The sequence below is a fragment of the Penicillium odoratum genome (assembly GCF_028828045.1).
Source record: "Penicillium odoratum strain IBT 22623 chromosome Unknown utg000002l_segment0_segment0, whole genome shotgun sequence".
NCBI classification, from domain to species: Eukaryota; Fungi; Ascomycota; class Eurotiomycetes; order Eurotiales; family Aspergillaceae; genus Penicillium; species Penicillium odoratum.
This window is the reverse complement of record NW_026643144.1, coordinates 457,815-484,896: the sequence shown is the minus strand read 5'-3', so window position 1 is coordinate 484,896 and position 27,082 is coordinate 457,815. Positions and strand designations below refer to the sequence as shown.

The 27,082-nt window shown below is 45.3% G+C and overlaps 10 protein-coding genes across 10 annotated transcripts; 4 read left to right on the top strand and 6 right to left on the bottom strand.

Annotated features, from left to right (window-relative positions):
* Positions 1 to 5,029: 5,029 nt before the first annotated feature.
* Positions 5,030 to 6,133, bottom strand: N7520_002228 (uncharacterized protein; the record flags this gene model as incomplete). The annotated part of the gene is made up of 1 exon (XM_057136163.1): positions 5,030 to 6,133. The coding sequence occupies one exon, from the start codon at positions 6,131 to 6,133 to the stop codon at positions 5,030 to 5,032; it is 1,104 nt and encodes a 367-aa protein (XP_056998849.1).
* Positions 6,134 to 6,693: 560 nt separating this feature from the next.
* On the bottom strand, positions 6,694 to 8,106 carry N7520_002227 (NAD(P)-binding protein; the record flags this gene model as incomplete). Its single annotated transcript, XM_057136162.1, has 7 exons — positions 6,694 to 6,982; positions 7,037 to 7,129; positions 7,194 to 7,567; positions 7,619 to 7,692; positions 7,748 to 7,784; positions 7,837 to 7,856; positions 7,923 to 8,106. The coding sequence occupies 7 exons, from the start codon at positions 8,104 to 8,106 to the stop codon at positions 6,694 to 6,696; spliced, it is 1,071 nt and encodes a 356-aa protein (XP_056998848.1).
* Positions 8,107 to 9,237: 1,131 nt separating this feature from the next.
* Positions 9,238 to 11,061, bottom strand: N7520_002226 (cytochrome P450; the record flags this gene model as incomplete). The annotated part of the gene is made up of 3 exons (XM_057136161.1): positions 9,238 to 9,874; positions 9,953 to 10,694; positions 10,896 to 11,061. The coding sequence occupies 3 exons, from the start codon at positions 11,059 to 11,061 to the stop codon at positions 9,238 to 9,240; spliced, it is 1,545 nt and encodes a 514-aa protein (XP_056998847.1).
* Positions 11,062 to 12,534: 1,473 nt separating this feature from the next.
* On the top strand, positions 12,535 to 13,740 carry N7520_002225 (cytochrome P450; the record flags this gene model as incomplete). Its single annotated transcript, XM_057136160.1, has 1 exon — positions 12,535 to 13,740. The coding sequence occupies one exon, from the start codon at positions 12,535 to 12,537 to the stop codon at positions 13,738 to 13,740; it is 1,206 nt and encodes a 401-aa protein (XP_056998846.1).
* Positions 13,741 to 15,825: 2,085 nt separating this feature from the next.
* On the top strand, positions 15,826 to 16,758 carry N7520_002224 (uncharacterized protein; the record flags this gene model as incomplete). Its single annotated transcript, XM_057136159.1, has 1 exon — positions 15,826 to 16,758. The coding sequence occupies one exon, from the start codon at positions 15,826 to 15,828 to the stop codon at positions 16,756 to 16,758; it is 933 nt and encodes a 310-aa protein (XP_056998845.1).
* Positions 16,759 to 17,085: 327 nt separating this feature from the next.
* On the bottom strand, positions 17,086 to 18,104 carry N7520_002223 (uncharacterized protein; the record flags this gene model as incomplete). The annotated part of the gene is made up of 2 exons (XM_057136158.1): positions 17,086 to 17,949; positions 18,027 to 18,104. The coding sequence occupies 2 exons, from the start codon at positions 18,102 to 18,104 to the stop codon at positions 17,086 to 17,088; spliced, it is 942 nt and encodes a 313-aa protein (XP_056998844.1).
* Positions 18,105 to 19,291: 1,187 nt separating this feature from the next.
* On the bottom strand, positions 19,292 to 20,285 carry N7520_002222 (RTA1 domain-containing protein; the record flags this gene model as incomplete). Its single annotated transcript, XM_057136157.1, has 3 exons — positions 19,292 to 19,367; positions 19,429 to 19,503; positions 19,573 to 20,285. The coding sequence occupies 3 exons, from the start codon at positions 20,283 to 20,285 to the stop codon at positions 19,292 to 19,294; spliced, it is 864 nt and encodes a 287-aa protein (XP_056998843.1).
* Positions 20,286 to 23,163: 2,878 nt separating this feature from the next.
* N7520_002221 (RTA1 domain-containing protein) lies at positions 23,164 to 24,111 on the top strand (the record flags this gene model as incomplete). Its single annotated transcript, XM_057136156.1, has 3 exons — positions 23,164 to 23,314; positions 23,367 to 23,609; positions 23,666 to 24,111. The coding sequence occupies 3 exons, from the start codon at positions 23,164 to 23,166 to the stop codon at positions 24,109 to 24,111; spliced, it is 840 nt and encodes a 279-aa protein (XP_056998842.1).
* Positions 24,112 to 25,071: 960 nt separating this feature from the next.
* On the top strand, positions 25,072 to 25,355 carry N7520_002220 (uncharacterized protein; the record flags this gene model as incomplete). Its single annotated transcript, XM_057136155.1, has 2 exons — positions 25,072 to 25,187; positions 25,229 to 25,355. 2 exons carry the CDS (start codon positions 25,072 to 25,074, stop codon positions 25,353 to 25,355), a joined length of 243 nt encoding a protein of 80 aa, XP_056998841.1.
* Positions 25,356 to 25,547: 192 nt separating this feature from the next.
* On the bottom strand, positions 25,548 to 26,678 carry N7520_002219 (uncharacterized protein; the record flags this gene model as incomplete). The annotated part of the gene is made up of 3 exons (XM_057136154.1): positions 25,548 to 26,234; positions 26,293 to 26,359; positions 26,410 to 26,678. 3 exons carry the CDS (start codon positions 26,676 to 26,678, stop codon positions 25,548 to 25,550), a joined length of 1,023 nt encoding a protein of 340 aa, XP_056998840.1.
* Between the last annotated feature and the right edge of the window lie 404 nt (positions 26,679 to 27,082).

Here is a 27,082-nt window from a genome sequence, read left to right as displayed (position 1 = left end):
CGTCGATCTCCCTCATATTTCCTTTCAGCAGCGTACTAAAGCCCACGTTCCCGCTCTCTTCACAACGTTCAAAGCTCAAACCCAACCTCACAACTAACATAAATAATCGATCCAGGATGCGCATTCCCATCCACCCCTGTCCATCCTCTTCCTAATATTCACCCAAAGCTCTACTCCCCTTTTAAGCGGATACCACATCATCCCCGCAGATTCCCGATGAGAACAAACCACAAATATAACAAACCTCATTCCCGTAGTGCAAGAACTGGATCAGCAATATGCTTGGAAAGTGCTTCAATTGCAAGTCCTCGTGCGCCTTCTAGTGTATCGGATACGTATTCTACTCCTATTACGTGGCGGTTGGTACGTGGTTCGCGAGATATGCTAATGCTTCCTGGATCGTAGCCTACGTCGAAGATTTTCATGAAATATTTATCTACATTGGGTTGTAGATTGGGTTGTCTGCTCAAGATTTGATGCAATTGGATGTAGTTGGTTCTATCAAGCCTCAAAGGTTAGGTTGTACGGGCGCGGGACGACCGGGATGGTGTTTAGTTTTGACTGGCTGGCGAATGATTAGTTGTTGGAATATTCAAGTGGTTGATATGTGATAAGTTACATAATAGCCTTTGATGAACAGCCTGAGTAGATGGGATGATTTCTAAATTTACATGTGGATGTCATGTTAATACCTCGATTCTGCTTTATCTCTTGCGACATTTGGAAGCTTTGCTATAGAATGAATGGCGATCCGGAAGATAAAAACCTGGAAACCTATAACATTTTGAAGAAACTCTTTTTATATAAAAAATCTTGAAGTAACAGTAACCAATTAAATTGCAAACTCTGCAGTTGCAACCATTTCGTGGTTGCCGCTTATCCTTAAACCTTTCAGGATTCTTCTGGTGGTTTACTCTGTGTGAGACCATGAAGGCTTAAACTTCTCTTTCATCCCTTTCTCTCTTCCTCCTCCACATCATAATTTCTTGTCCGCTCTCCTATCATATTTGTTCCATTTATCTGGAATAATGCCACTATCATAATGCGATAATAAGCCAAGACTCAAATGCATTTGTACCGAGATCAGCCGAGGGCACGTGTGGGTGCGCAATCATATTTTGCTGTCCTATAAGGGCTTTCATCCTTATACCATTAGCGCTACAGTGGGTATATTCTGTTTGATAAATCACATTTGTGAACGCCACAGCTTATCGAAAACCAGACCCTGGTTACATACCGGCTGAGTGTGCGTCGAAAATGACTCGGCCACCCGGCCACGGGCCCCGAGTCTTAATGGTTTTTTACATTTTCTCACTTCATTTGATTGAATTTTCGTTTTTTCATTATATTCCTCAATATCTACTACTATACTTGAAGGTTGATATTCATATCATCTCTAGAAGTTTTATCACCAGATCATACTATAATAATAATAATATTATTATTACCTGGAGGTATTCCTCCACCATTTGTTGGACCTCCCCTTAAAGGTTCAACATTTGAAGAATTTAATAAATCATGTATATTAATATTAGTAAAACCTTCTCAAAATAAACTACTTATACCCTCTGATGATGTCCCCATTGTACAATAATAACTATCTAAAAAATTATTTAATAAACTTTGTTTATTAATATTAATATATATATAACATCCTGAATATAAATTACCATTAACATAAGATGGTATTACCATATTATGTAAATAATCACGCATAAAACTATCTAATAGTGATATTAATAAATCTGGACTATTTATAGTATTAAGAACTAAGACGTGTTATCCAACGCAATACGTCTTCAGTCCGTGGCTTTGGTCGAAGCCTTGTTAAAGTCCGGCAAAGATCCTAATACGTGTGACATTTTTGGACGTACGCCCTTGATGACTGCCACTATGTGCGGGAGGGACGACATAATCACCATATTAAGAGAAAACCCAAGGATTGATCTAGATGCCACTGATGGTTTTGGCCGAACTGTATCCACGGAAGCGGCTAGGATGAAGATGGCCCAGATGGCGAATCTTCAACGGGTAGAAAGTTTGGGCAAACAGGGTCTGGGTTCCACACAATATTTCGATAATGTGCACGCTGAAATGAGTGATGACCCGATGGAAGATTCCAGTATGATAGACGAGTACCATTGTGACGTCTGTTGGTTGCGATTCGATCGAGACTTTCAACCGATGTTTGATGATGAATGTGTGTGTAATATTCACAGATTTCTGGTCTGTGATGACTGCCGAAGGCTCGGCGCAAGGTGTCCTAAAAATCATGAAGACAAGGACTCTGAAGTGTGGGATAGCTGCTCATCAGTGACAGGCTCATCAAATCAAGCTTGTGCAACAGGCTTAACAATTAAATGGAATGCTACCAGCGAGTCCGGCCCATCATGTAAGAAGCACATCTGGGTCTCGTATCACTTTCTGGTTGCGTCTCTTGCCAGTTGTGCATGTTTAGGGCACTTCGTGATGGGTTAGTGAGGAGGCATATTCTTTTCTCTATCTTTCCATTTCCCTTCGAACTTAAATATTCTGTACCGGGTGTTGTGATTTCGGATTGGCTAGGTTTGTTGTTATTTCAATCGGGATACCGCGCGCAACTTCTCCCTGTTATTCTCTTTCCTCTTTGCCCCAAAGCTCTTCTCTGAAAGCTCCAAGTACGCTCTTAACGGTGGTCTGCTTTTCTTTTTATTGTTTACGTCTCAAGCAGATTCTCCATGGAGACCGAGCTCCACCCTCCCTGTTCATTCTCGTTTTATGGTAAATACTACGTTTGCCTTTTCTCAGCGGCTGGTAATTAAGGCTACTTGACTTCTGTACTATCTGCCGTACGCCACAGTTTTTAACTCGTGCATTTTTACATACCCCGCTTCCAGAGCTGATTACGAGACACGCAACAGAGCCGGATTTTTTAAGTAGCAAAACATGCTACAATAATACTTTTGATTCATGACAACAATCACCAGCAAAATAAAGTGACGATAAAAACTTAATGAAATCTTGCAACCTGACTCAATCTCACCCTTATCGCATTTCCTTCACTTGCCGAGGTGCGGCTGGGTGGCTTATAGCCGCGATTCTGATTAGTTCAATCCCCGGAGAGGCTGTGCTGAAATGGTTTACCAACCTTTCCTAAGGGCGCAGTGACCTGGAGTTGGGCTGCTTGCGCAGAATATTTTGGATGCCTATGCATCTTCTCTTTTCTTTGTCTCATATTCCCTATTTACTGTCCACCAAGCCAACACGACCACTTCTCCGTGTCAGATGAAGTGCCATGATTTACAGAGGCTACATATTGTGCTTTGTCTTTCTCTACATAGTATGCACAGTCGGACGACGAACCCCAAAAGAAAAACCAGCTATATTTCCGACACCTGTCACCCCTCGCGAAATCTCGCCTTCTACAAAAATGCAATCTCCCGCCACACCAACCCTGTTATACCTCCCCGTCACGTCTGAGGAACCTGATGCCCTTGGTATATCAGAAATAAGTGGCCTCTTCGGTCCCGGAGCCTGGGCAGGCTGGTTCCTCACACTGGTGGCATCCTGGTGGAGAATTTCCCGCGTCTCAGAGGAGAAATTCGATCCAAACACAATCGTCTTTCTTTTTAGCACCAACTGGGCTGCCGTTGATGTCTGGAGAGGTGTTCAAAGGGCACACAGTATTCCACTGAATGCGCCGGACTATAATGCACGAGTAAATCGTGGCTTAGGCTCTCTTGGGGCTGCTTACAATTTTATGTTTTGGGGCACATTTCATGGCCAGCTTCAACTTGCGGTTACATTTTATGTCTTCCACTCATCCAATGCCCAATCCAGACGTATGCGGACTCATGCTGTCGGACTTCTTTTGCCATTGGTGACGTTGGTGAGATTTCTACCGTCCAATTATGAACAATTACCCGCATTATACTGGCATGGGATGGAGAGGGGGGTGCATGAGAGCCTACTCCTTTACGCATCTCTCACCGGATTTCTAGTCATAGCAATTTTTGCGTGGTTTATTTTCGAGATAACCACCGTATTGCCCATATGGATCACTGATCGGGCGAATGCCGCGATGGCCCGGATTGCGTCTGACCGACTAAGACGCTCGATTCAGATATTTGCCATTTTCTCCCATGTATTATGCCTCATCTCATTCGTCCTGCTCTCAATCTTAGGTAATTACCGCTGGGCTTTCGGGTTTTTATTCTTCATCGTTTATTGGATTGTCATTTACCCATTTTCACATTTATTGGAAACCATCTTCACTTTAATCATGGGTCCTATCATTTTAGCCTTTATTTTCCTTCTCATGCTTGAAGAGCATATGATCGAATACATCTTCAAAGCATATGTTACTCGAAGTGTTGATCATTCAAAATCGTGTTTCTTTATGCCGTGCGCCCCACAGTCAATCACAGATGAAGATCAGTTGCAGAGTCTGGTTATATCTTTTTCGCTATTTTTGGCGTTCGACTTTGTCCCAGTTGTGTGGGGGAAAATCAAGGCCCGGTATAGAAAAGAAAAAGATTTTGTATTGCAGATGGAACGGCGGATGAAAGATTTAGAAGTGAGGCAGCGCCTAAGACCCAGATTCGGTCAAGAGGAAGCCTGAAAAGATGAGCGAGGTGCGCTTTTTCAGTGCCGTTGCTAAGCATCATAGTTCTGGGACAGGGAAGGAAAACAGAGATCATAGTCTAGATAGTGATTTAGGTTCGCAACCATTGTAATAGTCTAGTTTCTCCTGTTAATGAGGTCTTTTCCTATCGTGTATAATAACATCAGCTATACCAGCTCATGCATTCAAGGGACTGCTGGATTGAAGAGACCAGGCGTCACTAGTTCAGCAACCGACTCGACCGCTTCCCATTTTAGAAAAGTTTCAGAGAATAATCGTGCTTCTCTCGAGCGCGTGAAAATTCCGAATCCAGGAATTAGTAGATGTTAAGAGAAAAAGTGAGATTTAAGACTAAATCACGCACAGTAATATGATGCTGGGACTCGAATTTTCGATTAATGACGCCATCGGTCTTAGCCTAAGGGACTAATCCCGCGCGTTCTCCATAAACCAATTCACACTCCGCTCCAGGCCTTCCTGCATATTCACCTTTGGGCGATATCCAAGCACCCGCCTAGCCTTGCTTCCATTAAGCGTACGCATTAGGGTACTGAACCGAATACCCTCACGAGTCATATTGGCCTTTTTACCATATACCAACCACGCAACCCACTCATTCACAAATCCAATTGTTAGCCCAACCCACTTCGGGATCACTATGACATCCTCGGGTCGGATTGGGTTTCCCGTTATAGCAGAAACCGCCCGCTGGAAGTCCCAAAAGAGCCAGGGGTCTTCATTCGTGATATGGAAGCATTCGCCATCGACACGTCCCGCAGCTTTGTCAGTCGGAGGAGGCTTTCCCCATGCATCAAGAAGGCCATGGGCGGCAAGAAGATGTGCATCGGCAAGGTTTCCGACGTAGACAAAATCGTACGGATTCTGTCCCTTGCCCATCTGGAAACGGGACTTGCCTTGACGAGCCACGGCGAACATCTTGCCCAAGGTGCCGGCGTCACGCTCGCCGAATGCAAGACTCGGTCGGATCGCGCAAGTCATTATGCCGTGATCGTCCTGGCCGCCATTGCGGTTGGCAGCTTGGATGATATCTTCCGCATCTGCTTTCGCAATGCAGTAGAGGCGCTTTTGCCGTGGAGGACGGAGGATTGGCATTTCCTCTGTAGCATCGATGAGATCGGTATGGTTGTCGTTTATAACGCCCGAAGTTGAGGTATTTACCAGGGCTTTCACGGTATTCAGCTTAACAGCAGCCTCTATGAGATAGCGGGCACCGTCGACAATAATGCCGCGGTACGCTGACTCAGGTGCATCGGAGAATTCGGGAGATGCAGTGTGGAAGATGGTGACAGGGCGGGAGAGCTGCATGATCCGCTGCACGTCCGCAGCGGAGGATAGATCACCATAGTGGTAGTGCACATTCGGGTCAGGGTGGCGGTTACGGTCGGTATTCACGTCAATTGAGTGAATTATGCAGTCAGGCTCCTCCTCGAGGATTTTAGCGATGATGTGGTAGGCAATAAAGCCATTGCCGCCGGTAACAAGGACGGAGCCGAATTTGTTACTTGACATAATTCTCAGGTAAAAAAGGGATTGGGATGGGACGGATTTGTAAAAGAGGGTAGAAGCAGATTATTTATAAGGAGAAAAGTCCACGAGTCGGATTTCCAGGTGAGGGGAAAGCTGTGTGTCTTATTGTGTTTGGGGGCAGAAACAAAGAAGTGTACGCTTACCTGCAGCGGGTTCAACTGGATCAACACCCCTGCAAGTGCATGAAATGCGGAGTTCACCTATCAGATTGCCACGATACCACTATGGCAATTTCCACATGTTTGGGATCCTTTTGATCGCATAATTTTGACGTATATAGCTCAATCTAGCTTCTTATGTCTGAAGCCGTAAATAGATTATCGTCGCTTATTTCAAACTCTTAGACTGTGGCGCGAGGATATTTGATTACTCAGCCTTATCTCCCTGATTTAACCGACTGGTGGGATTTTCTTAATTTAACCCTTAGAGATGTGACACATTATTGATGATCCATCCTGCCTCTAGATTATAGCATGAGAATAGCGTAAGAGTAACTACTTAGAAGACTTTTCAGCCTCATGACTCCCGGAATCACAATCAAGTTAAACAGCATTGTCAGCGAGAAACTCCAGCTCTTGTGTGTTCGACCGGCTATCTGTTCTGACATTTTTGAGTCTTTCCCAATTCTGACTTGTTGGTCTTCTGGTAGATAAGTTGTTCCGCAGCTTATCAACAGTCTGACTGACCTTGGGAGACTCCTGTGAATTTGTATTGTGAAGTAAAGACACAGCTGAAGTATAAAAGGACGAGCCGAGAGACCGAATCCGGGCGAAGAAGATCGGGAAAGATGTTGCGCACGCGACAATGATGGCGATATTCATCTCAACGATCCTAAGTCACAGTCAGTCGGTAAAGTGCGACTAATTCACTGTCATTGATACATACGTGAACTGGGCATTGCGGCCCGTAACCCAGAAGACATCAGACTTGTCATTAATCTGGAAGTTGATCAACCGAGCCAGACTAGTGGCACACGCACTGTGAGATGTAGATTCTGTTAGGAATGGATGCGTTGAAAATAGGCATCATATTTGATACTAACCCGAGCCCACTCATAAACGTCAGCAGAAGTCCAATTCGCCGCCGCCGACTAACCTGTAGCTTGACCAGACGCGGGATGGGCAGAAGCAACACGTAGAAATCGGTAACCACGTTAATCACAGATTGGATTGTGATCATTGTCCCGGCATCAAACTTGCAGTATGAATTCTCAAGCTGTGATAATTCTGCGCATTTCACCATACTGACGACTGCTATGCAGATGCAAAAGATATATAGCACCGCAATAGCAACTATACCAACCCAAACTGCGATTATTTCACGGCGCAGCGGGAACACACGCTTATAAAGAAGGAGGATCGAGATTTTCGCGAAGCAGACAGTCAGGGGGAAAGTAATTCCACCCGCATCGAGTATCTGTAATTGTCAGCTCTTTGAAATTGCTGGAATGCTGCTCGAACTGCGTACACGGTTGGAGGCAGGGTCAATGAGATTGATTGCCCGTACATCCCACATGTGCCGTCCTATCCCTAGCGGCAGAGCTTTCATGTTTGTTAGCAGCGTGTTAGGGTGATCATAATTGGAATCATCACTTACTTTGGGTGTACAGCGTCATATGAGCAAAAGCGCCGCACTAGTCTGTTAGAATATTGAATGCTGGTTGTATTCACCCGAGATCGACTCACTGCTGCAATGATACAGGTAGCTAGATGCTGTAATTTTAGTGAAAAATCTTGACACATGGGGAATGAGCTGAGTGCATGATACTAACTATCTTCAGCGCCCCATAGTTTGATGATACTCGTCCGTACCCAAACACGGACAGAAACTGCCAAGAGCGAGAGGAACAGGAAGATTGTTTGTAGCACAATAATTGCTGTTCGTTGGGAAGGTGGATTTATGAAGTTAGAGACCTGACCTGCAGGCGGTGCTTCGGCTGGCGTGTTGTAATCCATGGTCAAGCGATGGCTTGTTGGACGAAATGGGTTCTTTCGGCATGGCGATTTGCATTTAAATGCCCATTCACTAAAAACACACGCTGCAGCCCCTAAAACATCAGAAAGGGGCCAGAAAGAATTGCGGAGAATAAAACGAGCAGAATGCAACAAGTGTTAAGCTCGGGCACCGTGCGGTCAGCATGCGAGTGTGACTGAATTAGGACCGCTTGCCATGAACCCTGGGAAGCGTGAAGGAGGGTGTATAATTCCTGTTTTGGGGGCGATTTTCAGCCGAGCTGCAGCTTATTCGCTTGTAATTCTTACGCCGAGTCTTGTGGCTCGAGTTAAATATAATCTCAACTCTCCAGCATGGCCAGCGAATAACGCGCTGCAGGGCGCATGATAAGAGCCTTCCTGCATGAATACCCCTCAGTACTGCATTTTCAGACAAATAACGTGCTTGAATCCGACAGCGACTGTGGGAATCGATCAGGTCAGCGAGAAAGAACTTCATCCCGGTTTTACTTCCACCACTGCTCTTTGGTGTTTGTGAATGCCTTAGGCACACGCACCTGTAGGACTTAATCTCACTTTGTCTCTTCCTTCTCACCCACCTTCTGTTATATCCATGCGTCGAAGGGTCAAATTATAGAGAACGTGGTGATGGATGCACAAAAATGTGATATGAAGTTGTAAGAACGAAGAGAGAAGAGGAGAAAAATTGGGGAAAGCCCCATTGCCCAGCGCTGGAAGTCGGCGGAGCACGCACACGCACAACCACACGCTCCAACAGCACGCACTTTTTTCCTTCCTCCGTATCATGCACATCGGAGACTTGAAAATTCAAGTACCTTCATGTACCGATAAAAGTGCTCTTGCCAACACTCTCTCGCGCAGCTGCAGGTGGCTTTTTGGGCCCCTACCTTTTCCCTAGTGCTGACAATTAACTATCGACAGCCACTACCATTGACCAATAGTAAGTGATAAGATCTTAGTCATAAAGTCTAATTTGGAAGAGACTGGAGATATTAGAGGGTTTGAGTATATTATGGTGTCTAGGTTGTTGATTGATTGTCCGAACCGCTCTAGAAACTGGCTGAGAAAAACCACTGGCAAACAGTGATGCTATTTCGCTGTCGCATACTATATCTATATTACACAGGTCTTCTCATTTTTGGATAGAATATTCCGAGGTGAAAGAACCAGCTGCATGTCAGTTCCTTCTGCAGGTCCTCCGGGTCCCGAAGATACCGGCGTGAATTGTATAGCTGGAGTTGCACTCAATGGCCTCATTTCAAAACGGTGCATCATCAATGCAGTAAAAGTCAATGCTAATCGTTTGCTCAGCAAGCGCCCGACACACTTGTGCTTTCCCGCGCCAAATGGCAGAAAGCTTTTACTATGAGCGAGGGTAGGGTTAGAGAGAAACCGGTCTGGCTGGAAGGTATCCCAGTCCTGCCCAAGCAGTGGATGAGACATGGCGAGTTGACGGTACGGAATGAGAATATGAGCGCCGGCTTTGAATAAACGGCCGTTGATAGTTAGGTCTTGTTCGACTGTTCGTGCAGAGCTGGAGTTCATAGCCAGTCTCTGAGTTTCGTTGTAAAGAGCGTCGAGAAAAGCGTTCTTCTCTAGACGAAGCGAAAGGGCCGAGAGGGATTCTGAAGCATGGTCACTTTTCGATATAATGGTGTCTACTTCGGCCACGACCGCCGTCAAAGTTGCCTGATCGGAGCAGATTTGGGCGGGGAGCCAGAAGCACAACTTAAAGATGTTTGCGTTGGCGCTGAAGGGGGTTAACATTTAAGAACGGAAGAAATGAAATGGCGGATAAATATCGAATAAAGTAGATTCGAACACTCACCCCCAGAGAATCATCAGTAGGTATGAAGCCATGTCGTCTTCGCTCAGTCCACGTCGCTTCATCTCCTCAACAGAGCTTTTAACGGCCCAACACTGGTCCTGCTGGCTCGCTGGAGGCAAATGCATATATTCCACTAAGCAGCGTTTTATCCTTGTCCTAGCAGCACGAACCTCTTTACCGCATGGCTGTGGTAATTTGAAAAGCAGCTTCCAAAGGTCTTTCTCCAGGCACACCAGATCTTCAACGATACACGGTGAAAGGTTCCAAATCGAATTTCCGAACCAGGACGTTGTCACCGCGCGGATGATCGCGGTTTGCGCCAAATTCCATAATGAGACAGTCTGCTCTTCCCTGTGCTCACAGGTTCGTAGAAGAGCCGGCGCTTCTATTCCGTTCCAGCTAACATTGGACTCAAGAACTTCCAGAGTTCGAGCGAGCAGCTCAGTGCTTAAATCCTTCTCGAGGAGCTGCCTCCTCATGAGGTCCTCTGCTACCAGGACTAGTGGTGTTGCCTTGGGTCTCGAATCTTGATCCATTTCCGTGATTCCTATATTCGAGCAACCAAGGCCCATGAGGAGGTTCTTGAGGTGCTCCGCATGATTCAGTTGAGACGGTTCTCTCAGCACCGCAGCGGCATCCTGCTCGGACAGGATGAAGTATATCTTCTGCCCAAATACGTTGATAGCCACTGGCTCTCCGCTTCCATTGCAGTATTTGCTATTATTTTCAGAATTAGGTGGTACTAGGTATAAATTTGATGGTTGAGGCACTTACATTGCAAATGATAGTAGATTGTGAGGGTTCCTTAACATCGAACTGGCATGGCCTTTCCAAATATTAGCGCTACACGGGAGGATCGCAGCAAAACTAAATAAGAATCCTTACCAACAACTATATAATTTTGTCAGCAATGAAATAGAAATTCTTGCTGATCCAGACTCACATGGGATCCAGTATGGTATCTCCTTCGGTGAGGGGGGCTTGAAAAAGGGAGAGATGGAGAATCGCCACAGGCGCCAGAGCACAAAAGCTATGAGACCACAGCTGGCTAGCTTCAGCAGGCTTGATTCGCCCTGGCTAAGCCTAAATTCGGAAATAACATATATCATGATGCAGAGTACGCAGGAACAAAACTGAGATGCAAAAAGAGCTTGATGTAGTGCTCGGTAATCCTCAGATGTACCCTTTTATCGAGCACGGCTTTCTGTGACAACAAGGCAAATTAATTCTCCACTGTGACACATTAGTGCATGCTACATAGGCATTTCAGATAGGCTTAGGGGCTTATGCGCGCCGGACTTCAAGGGCCAATCCACTTTTTCCTTGACATCTCCAGTATGTAGGTTGTACATATAAGATACATGTGGCTTTCGGGGTAGGATAAAGGGTTATAGTAGCGCCTTGACTGCTCCTAAGATGAGTTCAAATGTTGATAGCATACATTTGGCACCATCCCAGTGGGTTGACCTAATGTGGGAAGCCGACATCACGAAGGTCAATGAACACATGAGTAAACTTAAAAATATATTTCTAAAAGTAAATAAATAGTTAATGTAGATTTATCACAGATAAATATCAATGTCACTTAGTGTTCTCCACCGCATGTGAGCAAAATGACATTAGAAGTGGGGTAATTCAAACACGTAGGTAAAAAGGCAACCCGTGTACTCTATGCAAGTAAGCAGTAAGTGCAGGACACTTAGTGCTTACAGATACTCTAAAATACCCGAGTCACGGCTTCGTGCTAAACTTGGCATATTAACCGACAGGCAAACCTCCAAATGTTGTAATGATAGCTAGTTACTACTTTCGCTTCCGGCTTTGCATACATTGGCCAGCAGATGGAGATATTTTAGGAGCATAGAATATAGTGTATACCCCGCGCCTCGACTCTCATTATTAAGGCTATATCTCTATTATACGATAAATTTTATTTAAGTATCTGTCTCTTTATAGTTGGCTTTCGCACAGCGGTTCTGTCTTCCTCATTGCGCTACTCTAGAGGTACATGATAATTCTCTCTGATTCCGCATGCCAATCTTATCATATTCACTCAATATGTGGGTCGCTCATATCTATGGGGCACTGCTACTGCTCTTTTTGTTTGGTTTGTGTGTTCGCATAAGAGCAAATCTGCCTCAAAACCCAGTATGTAAAAAAAAAAAAAATGCAAATTAGAAACGCTGCTAATAACATGACTCCAGGAGAGACGCCAAAAAATTATTTTTGTTGAGCCTTCTATATATGTTCTGAAGGTCATTCGCAAGATCCAATATCTCTGGAAAGGACCCGAGATATTACGAAAAGCGCACGTAAGTGTTAGGATCACAGTACCGGAATTGGAGATTACTAAAGCGGTATGAAACAGATAAAAGGAGCGCCATATGCAATAGCAACACCGGAAGCATATCAGGTGCATTTCACGTCTAGGGAACACATCAAGGAACTGGTTCAGGCGCCAGATACCCACTTGTCACTCCATGCCCTAGCCAAAGACGTACATCTCCTTTCTTAATCTTTATTTGTTTTTTTGAAAAGTACTCAGAACTAAATGGGAATAGATGTTCCAACCCAAATACACCATGAACGGCCTCGGAGTCGATGAACGCATGAGCGCCAACGGCACGGTCCATCAGCGGGCCCTTCAAGCTGAACTGCGATCCCACTTACCGCATCTGACGCAGCCCTTGACCGACTGCATAGCAAGAACGCTCACCAAAGAGATAACAGACAGCAACTATGTGTCCGGGGAATGGCGCACAATTTCAATATTCCCAATGGCGAAGCGACTCACAGCAGCCGCAAATTCCCTGATTTTCTTCGGCGCAGAAGTATCGAGTGATCCAGTCTTTCTCAACGCCGCCCTCGAGTATCCAGAGCACTTGATGGAAACAGCCGAAGTCCTAAGACTACTGCCTTCATGGCTTGCACCCTTTGTCGCGCCATATTTAATGCGCCGTCACCGAGCACTGAAAATACTGTTAGACCGCCTCACCCCCATAGTTGAAGATCGTATCCTCAACTTCACCACTACATCAGAAAATGCAGACTGCATCCAGTTCTTTGTCAATGCAGCCGAGCGAAAAAATCAACAGCGTGAATGGCCCGCCCAACGAATTGTCCAAGTCCTCCTAGGCATCTGGTTTGCATCCGTTCACCAACCCGCAATGTGTCTTTTTTATGCCCTCGACGATCTCTGTCTCCACCCAGAATTCACCACTGCGCTGCGTGAAGAAGTGTGCAGCGTTATCAACGAGAATCCCCATGATGTGTCCAGCCTCCCTTTACTCAATGGCTTCCTCAAGGAGTCCGCGCGTCTTAATCCAACCGATTCTATCTCGCTACGGCGCAAAGTTCTTCGGCCATTCACGTTACAAGACGGAACAACCCTGGTGAAGGACGATATCGCGTGTATCCCTCTAAGACCGATCCTTGAAGATACGGAGATCTACACCGACTCGCTCACATTTAATCCCTACCGGTTCATCAACGACGCTCACCTGGATAAAGCCAAGCCTGGCGCTTTTGCTACCTCAGACTTTACAGACGCCGACTTTAATTTTCCCATTTGGGGACTGGGAAAACGAGCTTGTCCAGGTCGGCACTACGCCTCACTTCTCCTGAAGCTGGTTCTAGCCCAGATCCTTCTCCGCTATGACGTGAAGATGCTGGAAGATGCTAAGCAGGACCAAAGGTATTTCTATTGGCGGTCCGCGATTGTCCCGAAAGCTGGGGCAACGTTGCATTTTAGGGAACGAGGCTTGGAAATACCCACTCTAGCCAGCTAGTGTAAATTACATCTAGGGCTTCCTCTGATTTCTTTTACCGTTTAAAGGAAATATGTCACATCCCCTATACACGTAAGTTCCAATTGGCAAAAATCAAATTAGACTTTTACAGTATAATCATATCCCAGACTGAACCAGGATCTCCAAAGATCTATAAGATCATACCTATGGGACCGACCGCTAGTGATGTGAGACATGAAGTAGGGATAGGCTTGGAAATGCAAGTAGTAGATGAGCAGAATTTGACAGCCCAGCACATGATTTAGTCAAGATAGTGTAATCTCATTGCCTTTAATTTTGGTCTTCCGGGAATACCGCATTAGGTCTCCCAGCAGAAGTGATTGCAGGTCATTCTAGGCCGTTGTGGACACATGCAGGGACCAAGAAACCAGGAATAGAGGCCGAAAGATGGGGCGGAGCGAGCCCCGCATAAGCTTGCTGAAAGTTCGTGTAACACTGCAAAATCCCTCTCAAATTCCCTGGCGAGAAACAATGATGTACTAGTACCGGGTGGCTTTATTTTGTACGTTATTCACCCTCAATTTTGTCACCCTCAAATGGCATTTGAGGGCTGAGTCGCATTAGCAGATTTGGTATAATGCAAATAATCAATGCACATATCACGGCATGAAGACAAGTGTCTACGAGGATGATGTGCTGGTACCGTAGTTATCTTTGTTGATTTAGATGAGGTTGGTCCTTGTGATTGGGGAAGTTCAAATTGGCCTATCCAGCATGTTGAATGGTCACATAATGTGGCTCGCTGGATGAATTGCAAGACGAGTCTCACGTCACTTGTAACACAGCAATTTGAGTCGAGAGGAAAAGATTCCATTCAACGAAATGACTAGAGCTAAGCAAGAAAGAGAGAAGGAGAAATATGATCTCATAGTACCAATTTTCCTATATGCTAGTCCTGATCCAACGGTCAGAGAGTGCCATGTCCCAGATAGGCAATGTCTTCTTTCTTGCTAATAAACAAAGATGCGTTGCTGGTCATAATTGACCTACGCCTGTTCTGGTGTATGTAATTTCATGACGATTTCGTCTATGAAATTAATTGTAATTTGTGAACATCGAGATTTTATTGGTCCATATATGGCTTGCTTATATGCTTCGCGTGCTTATGAAATATGTTACTTTAACTATGATACTCCTATATTTCCTAGGCATCGAAATCATCCATATTTGAAATTTGGATTTTCCTTACTATGTCGAATATATAGAGATGCTGAATTAAATTATAATAATATGACGCGCTAAGCCTAACATGACTTGGCTATGGATAATATGGTTTGTAAACGTTAGTCAATCGATGCCGGAATTTTTATCTTACCAGTACTATATCGGTATCATGGGAGTTTAGACACCTGGGCATAAACCATATATTTTTGGATATAATTTTGTATTGGAGGATATTACCTATAAGCCATTCCTAAGATTAAAGATAGAGAAATAATTAATAGTGAGCATATATTGGGTGACTGAAACCTCGCAAGTTCATAGGTTCACGACGGTCTTGTACTATGTCTCCACTACCCACCATGTGATTATAAGAGAAATCCACACCGGATCTTACGCTAGGCGTCTACTGGACAATGCAACGCCCTAGCTTAAGCGAAGAAGTGCTACCATTGGGTACCACGACTAGCGTGCGGAAAGGGTCCATGGATGAAACCCAGCGTAAGCGAACCCTTCGCTTACCTAAGCCGATTCATTCGACCGGCGAATCGCAGCATTACATTATAGGATTAGAGATATAGAATAATTCATAGAGATATCATGTTGAGCTTCGGTCATTCTAGGTGTAATGCACTGTTAAACTTGGAGGTTGATGAAAGCTTTTCGGTAGGCATGTCTAGGAATATCCGTATACTAGGTCCGATGTACCTTGGCGTGAGGCTTAATCCCCACAGCTCGGAGATTGAAACCTTGAAAAGCCAGGGTCTGTTACCCCTTTCTACCTAGATATAAATAGGCAGGACCCTTCGTACGTTGAACGACCGCCCCTTTTTAAATATTACCTGAAACTCCGTACTTCTTCCACTTTTGGATACATTTTTGCCCTTACCTGCGCACGCCAACATGAACATCGCTTCTCTCTGGGTCTCTAGCGGCCTAATAATTTCACGGGCTCTAGCAATATCTGCTACGTCCACTACCTCTACTGCCGCGACACCAAGCTGTACATCTTCCCTCATCACCAGCCTCTGCAACTACCCGGAACCAGGCCCAGACTTTGCCGTCGCCAGCGACGGTAGGGCCTTCTGCTGGGACTACTGTAACGCTAACCCTCCTTGCAACTTTGTTATCTTCTCTGCTGGTAATCCTCTCACGGGCTTTGGCACGTGCTGGCTTTACCCGGGTGAAACATACGATGCGAGCAAAGGTAGTTCGAACTGCGACAATCCCAGCCTTTCCGTCTACAACCAGCCCGTGTGTGCTGGCGGAAGCGCAACCACCACTGCTGGTGCCTGCGCCGCCACCGCGACTCCCTCTGCCATTGCCTCTGTCTGTGGGTACCCGGCGCCTAGTGACTGTTTTGACGATTGCTATGCTAGTTCGGGTGCATCGAACTGCCTGAGTCTATGTGCAAAGGCCGATTCCTGCAGCTATGTCGTCTTTAATCCGCACAATCCAGATGATTCGCCATACGCCTCGGGCACTTGCTGGGTCTATCCGAACGGCACATTTAACGCTGAGTCTGTGACCACCTGTAGTGGTGATCCTGAGCAGTTTGTGTATGATAACTCGTGTCCCAAGCCATCGTCTTCAACGTCCTCTGTTTCATCAACTGCTACAGAAAGCTCTAGTGCTACGGAAAGCTCTAGTGGTGCTGGAACTACAGGCATTACTCTTGGATCTACTATTAGCGCTGCTACGCGATCTAATGGCACTGAAACTGCAGGCAATACTGCAGATTCAACTGATAGTAGCAAGAACTCAGCGCCTGCCAGTCTCTCGTTCACTAATCCGTTAGCTATAGGCATGGCTATAGTAATATGGCAGGCCCTTTAATGGTGTTCTTATGTATATTAGATTACTTGCTCGGCCAATAAGATATTGGAAATGACATATTATATATTAGTGCGACCTTGACGTTTGCCCAAAAATCGCAAATCGAATGCAAAGTACTGATCTCTGCTGATCCCTAAGTCTCACGCATCTGAAACTCCACTTCTGTACCCGATGCACAGGCTATGCCATATTTTCGGGGTTACCTATTTGTATCTGAATTCTTTTACCTCGTCCTAATTTAATAAAGCATCCTTTTTTGACCACGGTTCACAATTAATCTTCGCCAATTTCACTTTGATTGCCGAATTAAACGTATGTATGTACTATTCAGATCATAGGCGCTCTTTGATGGGCTAAGTACACCTCCATATGCAAAGACGGAACATGATGGCTGGATACATTTTCGATAATAACTTTTCGGATCCCATTGCGAAGAGAATGTCGTCTTTCAGTTCCTGCTTCCAGACTTCCGAGAACCCGCTTAAACCCCTCAATAGGGGAAATCTGGCGATCTTTTTCCTCCGCGAAGGCGTAAGAAGCATTGAATTTCTCCTCGTCGGATACAGAGACAATTTGTACCGTCACGTCACCTAGCAATCCAAACAAACCAGAGTGTGCGGCTTCCTGAAAGCTAGCATGAATAACAACGACACGCATAATGACCCACCAGCTGGGCACCTGTTCGAAGACATCAAACCTCTCTGCTTCCTGGTTGCACGGAAAGGAGAACCACTCGCGCATTGTCGAGCGACGGCCGAACAATAAGCGACTTTCCCAGGCAATACAGGCCAATGCACTACCCTCGCCATCTTGGTAAATTGCTTGGTAAAGAGGATGCCAATTAATATGCGCAGAGTCTCGTCTGAGGTCTATCCAGAAATCATTGGGATAGCCATCGGTTGTGGTACAGCCCCAAGATACGTCAGTCGGTGGGTCGTCATCGTCCTCTAGAATGACACCGGCTGATTCGTGGGCAACGATGCGCGACTCTTGACAAACGCGAGTGATGACGGGCGGACGGCCATTCAGTCTAGCTGTCAACTTGACACTGCAGGGATGCGGGCCATCAGAATTAGGATTAAAATAAAGCCCTTGGGCTCTCGGAGCATCTAGTTCCCATACGCGGAATGGAATAAGGCGGGGGAGACATTTCGCACCGGCAAAAGGATTGGCTCCCCGTTTAGCAACAAGCTGGAAAGTCAGTCGAACTGTGTGGCAACTTCTCTTAGGTGCCACTTCATGCCAAAAAAATTAAAATAATCGTCCACAAGTTTCGTGGCATCTGCAAACACATCGCGGAGGTACCCATCTTTGTCCTGGATCAGTTGCGTAGCATATGACCGCATGATTAGGCTTCGGATTTAGGCTTTAGTAGATAGCTTCGATGATACGCTAGGTAGGTAATTTGATGCTGAGATATATGTAATTTTTGGTGTCTGATGAGGTTTAGTATGCGATTCGTGAGCACCCCTTACTCGAAAGCGGTTAGGGGTGCGTGCGCGAGTATATAGTCCTAATTCCATCGCCACTGGTACTGGGAGCAAGAAATGAGGCACAGTCCTCTCAGATCCAGCCCACTGGTAATCTCTCTCCAGGCAAGGAAAAGCTCAAGCCCGGGGGCGACACATAAATCCTCAGTGCTAACTTCACATCAGAACCTGAAATACTTTGGCATCTGTTCTCTAAAGAGTAGGCTTTATCTGACGACTTTTATTTATATCCACTCAATTCAAATGGCAAGGCGGCAACAAGACCAGGCAACGCAGGTAAGCTAGGCTAGATATGGTGAGCAGTGTACTAAAATACAGGCCATATAAGGTTCTAAGTATACAGTGTTGTAAAATTTAACCCTAGAATGTTCAATAGGTAAAATATACGGATTAAAGTCAGAGATAACAGTCGTACCTATATATCTAGGAGTCAAGACTATATCTACTGCAATATGCCGGCCTATAGGCCATGTCGATGTCTAGTACCTTAGTATATCGATGAGTCCGACTAAGAGTATAGCTATGAGGATTGCCTTGGTTTAGTAACGCTACCTGTTCATAGTGAGTATCGTTCGTTATAGATTCCGCTTACCGAAGTGATGCTCAATCCTTGAGTCGTCGATCTATAACCGTACCGTCGCCAGTTGGCGTTAGGCCTATACGGACTCGGGCCTATACGATAGACTGTATGATGCGCCAGGTAGGTATGTCTAGTCAAGCTATACTTTCTTTTCAAGTATACCTCTTCTAGTTGACGATTTTCTTGTGCGAAAATGATACGTGAATGAACTGTTGGGTTCCAAGTATCAATAGTGAAAATTAATATGCAGACTAAAAAATGTGTAGTATTGACTGTCCTTATTTATCCTTGGTCCTGTACTATATAAGAGTGCCGCTGTCTTCTTTGTACTGAAAAAATAAACGCTTCACCACAAAAGGGGTATAGCACCAACATGCAAGTATTCTATACAAATTAATCAAATTCAATCTCTGCGGTCGGCTCAGGGTCGGCTCGATGCTTTCAAGATCGACAACGAAACATCTTAAGGGCGGCGGACAAAGGGACAGGTGAAACAAGGATGTAGAATGGTGAGTGTGACTACTGCTAGGGCAACCATCCTAAGCAAAAGAGGGTGTGTTAGTAATTTGTTTGCGCAAAAATATTCATTTGGCGGCTTACATTCCATCCAAAACCAAGAATTCGGTCTCATCTTGCATCAGAGGATTACCCCATCCTCCAGCCATCTCCGGAATGCTATGGAGAAGAATATTAGCCAATTCCATGGATTTGTGATAATGGATTTGTGATAATGGCAGTATTTACCGGTAGATGCAACGAATCAATATAGTAGTATAAGCAAAAACCTCACCAGCACAGAAAAGATAGAATCTGCGAGAATCTTTCGATGACATCTTCTCCTCTTCAGGGGCAGCCTCTCCGAGGCGCCGGTGACGCATAAGACGAATGACAAAGTCGACTCCCAACACTCCACATATCGCCATAGTCACGACCTGAAAAGCAATACCAGCGATCATGATGTCGTTGCCTGCGTCGAGGAGTTTGGCGTTGCTACTTGTTGCAGAAGCTGCAACACCCCCGCCGGCTGCTTGTAGAAGAATCGAGCCAATGTCACAGCCAACAAAGATCCAAGGGTAGAGACGGGGTGCTAGGCGCGATTTTTCGGGTCCAGTAAAGAGCACAATGTGCTTCAAAGACCAATAGATACCAGCAGCCACAAACGAAGGGGCCAAGATAAGACAGATAATTTGAAGTTCGAATCCACTATTATCCCAAGGGTTATTGTGCATGAGAATCCGACCAATGTATCCCGCCAATTCCATCAAACTGCCTACAGTCAAGGCGATTGTGAACATGGTCAGTCTCGATTTGATGCCAACAATAAGATTGTAGATTGCACATAGTCCAAATATGGCTGCAAAGAAGCAATTACCACCTAGATTGGGACGATACCCGTAGGTGGTAGCTGATACCGGGCATTCTGGAGTGACATGTGTGCAAATAGATGTGTCGCCCATTCTGGATCGATGTACCCTTTGAGTGGACGTTGACGTAGAAATGGAAGCTGAAGAAGGAAAGAAAGTAAAAACGAAAACCATAAGACAAAACCCCCTATAATTGATCAATAGACAAGAATACCAAAAAACGTTCAAAAGTATCGTATTGCGAGTTGCGTAAAGCGTTTTCGTTTTCGTTCTCGGCTTCGTAATTTATGGATACGTCATCATATACCCCCGGTCCGCCAAATTCTATTGGATGACATGAATCTACGCGAAATCTTCCAGGTGAAACTTGGAATACAATACAGGGCAGAAAATAGTCGTCTTCCTAATGTCGATTGTCATTTCGAGCCCACCTATCACAATTCCAAAGCCTGGCTAATCCAAATAATAAGATCTGCCCACTGTGAGGGTACCTCACTCTTCCGTGGTAGAATGGACCGCACTAAGCGTTTCCCTGAATCTTGGATAATCCACCGTTTTGAACTTAGATGCAACCCCAGCCCATAGAATATCAAAATAACGCGAGCCAGCCAATTCCCTTGCTTGAGCATGTTGATATACTCATCACTTATCTCTAGAGACCACTGCATTATTCCTGATTGTACTGGCCAGTGACCAATTGCTTCTACGAGAAGTCTATATGTGGCCATAAGGATTTCTCTATCTTCAGGATGCGCATATTTCAATGCGGAGCTTACCTCGCCAAGTTTCTCTAGTATTTCTCTATTCGGCGTGTCAGTTTCGTCTTTTTCTCTCGCACACATATGATCTTACCCATGTAAATGAATGAGATTTGAATTAGACCTGAATACTGTGAGTTTATATTCATGACAGGGAAAATAAGGGGGACTATACTCCTCAAACAGTTCCACTTGCTCATCATTCCCAAGATCACCGAATTTCCATTTCTTAAATAGTGGATTCATCGGAATCTGCTCCGATTGACGCACTAGGAACCTCGTACCCTTAAGGATCATGCGTTTCTGTAGCATATCATCTAAAGGATCTTTTTGGTTCTTTTCTTTCGACATGCTCGAGTACGCGGTAGTAGCAACGAGAATACAAATGGAGCAGATAGCGCAAGCATCCGGATTTTGCGAATTTCCCGAAGATAAATTCTCGCGCGAGGCAGTGAGAGCTTTATTGTAGTAATCCAGGGCAGACCCCATGTAAAATTGAGACTCCTCGGGATTAGTGAATGCGAAATGGAGAGCTGCTATAGCCAGTACGCTATCCATCACGTAGTCGTGTGAAGTTGCCAGTTGTGGGACAACCGTATCCCATAAAAATTTATCGCGGGCATTTCTTGTAAGGGTAGGACCGGTGTGTATCACGAAATGATGGAAGAGCCTCATCTCGTAAAGTCTGGTACGGTGTGGTGAGTCACATTTGGCCGGGTAGACTCTCTCAGTTTCATTGGCCGTGGGCATGGGGGGAGATTCCCGGCGGCTAGTTGGGCTTTGCGGTCGGGGATAGGCACAGCCCAGCTTTCGTTTTATACATAAACTGCATGCTGGTCGTCTCTCGTCACACTATGGAAGATGTTAGGAATCGGAGATCTGAGAGTTCATTGTTTCAGCTTAAGCTGTTAAACACCTTCACATGTCTGCCCTTGCATTGAGAACAGCCTGTCCGCGATTTAGTGTGCGTCCGTCGCGGCGCGGCAATTCTTTCTGCCTCGACTGCATTAGCCTCGCTAGCAAGAGTACACGTGGATTGAGCAGAGACTGCTTACTTTCTTGAATTCTAGATTCGTCCATCTATGAAGAGATGAGACGTGTGTCCGCAAGTTCGATGAGACGACCCAAAGTGGAATTTGCGGACCTCTGTTCCAATGCTGGTTGACCGCCTAAGCCGTTAAGTGTAAGCCGTTGAGTGGAACCGCAAGAAACAGTTGTGATAATTGGAGATACCATGTTGGCGCAATCGGGATTTATAACAAATACAATCGTATTTCAGTCGTACTGATCGTATCGGATAATATTGGTTTAAACATACCAAGTATCAATCAGTTGATCAATGTCGTTATTAAAGCGTACAGTACGGAAACATTCGACCGTTATAATACTGAATTTAAATTATATCTTTACACTGGGTGAAATAGCACATTAAAAAATGGCTCAGAACATCGCCAAGATAAAGGGTAACGGCGTACTCTCTTTTCATGCCTTTGTTTAAATGATTCCCGCAGGACCGATCGCCCTCTATGATACTGACAAGATTCGGTCTCTGTTATGATGGACTGTAATTTGAATCATATCAGTTATCCTGCCTTCTCATGCCCTATTGCCTTCGCCTAGTAGACAGTGTCCTACCTGAATGTAGTTTACTAATGATGTTCATACCGTCTAGAAAGGTGGTGGGCCTTCTCCACTAAATGCTTCGGAATTCTGCTAGAAACACCAAATTTCAGGATTTTCTTCCTCGAGCTCAGGAATATCGGACGGCTTTTACAGTTTGTCCTTCGAGGTCCTATGATATCAATTAGTTGGGTATAAATAAAAATTTCATAGTTGAATCCGATACGAGTGCGGATACAATGCTAAACGAATACGCAATACGGATCAACTCTACTCCGTACTTGGTAGGCGCAAGACCCACTAAGCTTCCAGATTGTACGGGAAATTTTTTTTATTTACGTTTTGCCTCTCGAAACAAAATAAAGATCCACCTGGAAGCATTGCAATGGTGACAATTGGTCACATCCAGGAGAGCTAAAGGAACTAAATTTAAATGATGATGCAACTTGGCCTAGTGGATCCGAAAGGGGTAAAAGAAAAATAGATACTTTGAGTCCAAGACTCCCTATAATGAAATTTCATATAAGAAAGAGGATTAGAACTCTAGCTGTTTTTCTCAAGGTTCAACCAGTTCATCTTGCAATCTACACAAAATGAACGCTGATAATCTCTACGGGTATGATCCGTCCATAGCGGCCGCCCTTATTTTCGTGATTCTCTTCGCCGGCACAACAAGCTACCATATTTGGCAATTAACCAAAGCACAATGCTGGTATTTCATACCATTTGTGATTGGAGGTATCTGTACGCGAATTTTGTTCTAAATAGGATCGAGTGGATGCTAATTGGGTAATAGTTCAAATAATTGGATACGTTTCTCGGATCATCGCCCACAACAACCTGAGCTCTGTCACTATTTATGCTATCCAGACTATCATGATACTTCTTGCCCCTACTTTGTATGCTGCTTCTGTTTACATGATCCTCGGGCGTCTAGTACGCTATCTCCACGCTGAGAAACTGAGTCTTGTCCCCGTGAAGTGGATGACAAAGATCTTCGTTGCGGGTGATGTCTTTTCATTCTTGCTTCAATCTGCAGGTATGACAGCTCCCTCATATTCTCCTTGCAGAAGATGCTAATATGAAGCTACCTAGGCGGTGGGATGATGGCTGGCGAAACAACCCGTACTCTTGGATCCAATGTTGTTATCATCGGATTGGTCGTGCAACTCCTCTTCTTTGGCTTCTTCGTCGTTGTCACAATTACCTTCCACATCCGCATTAATAAGTACCCGACGACGCGCTCTTTGGCAGAGCGTCAAATGGCGCGTAACGAGGTCTGGGGACAGCATAACTGGTCTACTGCGATTATGGCCCTGTATGCGGTCAGCATGCTTATTTTGATCAGATCCGTCTATAGGCTGGTGGAATATAAGGAAGGTTACAGCGGCGTTATCATGACCCATGAGGCCTATGCATATGTATTAGATGCAACATTAATGTGGCTGGCTATGGTGGTCATGAACATTTGGCATCCTGCTAACATTCTTGGGGATGCAAAGAGCGAAAAAATCCCGGATGATTATGACATGTCGCATTAGATTGAGATAAAAGTTAGCTCAAACTATGTTATCCTTAATATTCTTGGTATTATGTGATTTAACTGTTATCTCTTCCAACGTGGCAATTTTTGATTGAGAACTATAAAAGATATCGAAAATTTCATAGGAACCACATATTTCTGAGCAAAATCCCTAGGGATAAAGGAGGTGCAAAAGTGAACGACGCCCAGAATGCAGCTTATATCTTAATTTGAAAACGCGTAAAGTAATGATTGGTAATTTGAACCTTCCTACGTCTCAATTAAGTGATAGCTCGCGCTTAAAATTGTAATGTAGGAACAAAGACGATGGAAGTACCGGCCTGGGAAATATAGGCTGCCGGAGCATAGGGTAATATAATCCTGGTATAACCCTAAGCGCTCCCTCAGCGACCCGAATCCTGTACCGAGTACGTGAGGGTAACCTTGATTCACAATCAGTGCAGTCGATTTGTGGCGAAGTCGCAAGACCGGAGATTATACCTCCACGACGTCCGAGACCTGGAGTATGACCCTGAGTACCTAGCCGGATTCTCGAAATGCTTATAGGGGCCAATTTGTATAAGCCACGCATGAATGGGCCTGGTGCCTGAGAAGCTCGCATTGTTTCATGTGATAAGGACGGCGTACGAGCGTGCATGATAGTCAGCTGGCTCTTGCGCTTGAGTGGGAGGTATATGTGCTGGATAAGAAATTCGCAGTTCCCAATGGCCTCCCAGTAATCCAAATATCCGGCTGGGCCTCTCCAAAGTCCTGTGCTACTTACGTGCGACAACCTTCAAATCTTACAGGAGCGACAGCGGCTAATCTAGCTCGCAATCTGCCCTATTGCAAAGCGCATATTCATGGCGCGCGGTTTGCGTCTGGCAAAAAACCCTCCGAGACTTGAATGGTGCTTACGGGGATGGCCCTATTGAGGTGAAATCTCCGGATGGTCAAATCACTGGCATAAAGATTGAAGATGGACGCATATCAGTCTCGCGGGAGGTCTTCTATTAAGTGGGAGGAGCAACAGTCTACAGAGCAGCCAGCCATGCAGTCGAGACGGAGACACGATGGTTCTCCAAGCGAACCAACGTTTATAGAAGGCCATAACAGGGAACATATAATGCTCGCAGGGCTTTGCAGACCCATCTTGAGTGGAAGTATAGGCTTGTTGTACAACTAGCGAAGGACGGCCTTACTCGTTTTCATGTTGTGCGAGACAGACGTGGCTTTTCTAGTCAGCTTCAATTGTCAATTTGAAAAGACACAAAAAATGATTTGGTGACCCATACTGTAGAGAGAGATCTTGTTGCATTCTTCCAGATATTGTTAAATTCTTGGTTGGTAATGTGGGATGCAGGGTCTCTTATCATATAATCGGTTCTTATAATCCTCAAAGGGGTACTCGGTCACTTCATAAATATTCAGTCCCGAAGAACTGTAATCGTCCATTTACACCGTCGCAAGTCGACCAGCCCGGATCTCCGCGTCACGACACACAGACCGAAAGGAATCACCGTCTTTCTTCCCCCTCAAGGCCCTGAATTTGGTACTGATCCACTCTTCGCAACGAAGATGCCCATCCGGTACCGCCCCATGGAGCAGAGAGCACATAGGAGCTGTATTAGTCGGTCTCATCAGTAGAGCAAAGCTGTAGCGCTCCTTCATTTCCTGTCCCGGCATGGATGCCACCCGGTGAAGGACACTCTGCAAAGCCCCTTCCGTCCACATGCTCATTGCATCGCCCAGATTGACTATCGCGCAATTTTCCTTGGGTATGACATATTCCCACTCCTTGCCGTCCCGCGCACACGTCTGTAGTCCAGGGCTGTCCGTGAACAAGAATGTCAGAGAGCCCAGGTCGGTGTGGGCAGCTTGTGGCACGCGAAGTGAATCGGGGGACGCGTTTTTTTCATATCTTAAGAGGCGAATAATATCGTGCGAAGCGGTGGGATCGTGCAAGGTCTCCAGTGCGACTTCCTGTGGGAGCTCGAGAGCCTTTGATAATGTTCGGAAAATCGACTGTGCTACCTCATGGCACCAGGAGGTAAGGTCTCGCAAGGCGACTATGTGTAAGTCGACGATAGCTGGCCGTGGGAAGTGCTCCGATTGCTCAGCGATGATACTGCTGCATGGAAGCTGTTGCGACCGGTCATTATGATCCATGACTTATCGAATAGAAGTATGGCTAGCTTACGGCATAGCTTTCAAATCCATCACTTTGACCTGCGATCCCCCCAACGTTGCGACCGATAGGCTTGTACCTAGTTCACCCATTAGCTTGCGTATAGGAGGTCGCGACGAGCGAGTATACCCATTGGTCTTGAACGGCGCCAGTTGATCAACATCAAATTCCATCTTCTGATCGAGCCCAAGTTGAAAAAGTTCTCGACTCAATGCTTGTATGTCCCGTATTATGCCTGTGCAGGGGAGTTCTTTGCTGTCTGTGAAATCCAAATAAAACATCCCATCATGTTTGGCAGCCCTGACGACTTCGCTGACCGTTGATGGAGATCCATTTCGCAAATCGGTGAGCCCAATGGTCGACAAATTGGCAATTGGGTAGTTATCTGGCTGGGACATGGCCTTTTGGTATTGACAGAGATTTGTGCGAATGAGTGAAGCATGGAAAATTACGTTTGGAGATTCCGAATTGATTTTGTTGTTAAATAAATATTATGATCCATAGAGCGATATTACATCACAGGAGTCCTGTGAATTGCAAGAAAGATCATTTCCGTGAGATCAGCTTATTAACCGAAAAATAGAGAATCCTAAGTTACGTTTCCTTTTCTTCCCTCTGTATTGCAGATGATCATCTGGCGTGGCCTGGAAACGAATCCATCTACGATTGATCTTGTATGATGTGCCAAGCGATTGCAAAAAATTAGGAGGCTGGCTGGAATGTTGAAGGCTTGTGCTGAAAGCTGCTGATCAACTTCCATAAATTTTCTAGCCATCGTAGCTGCTCACTCGAATTACCCGGA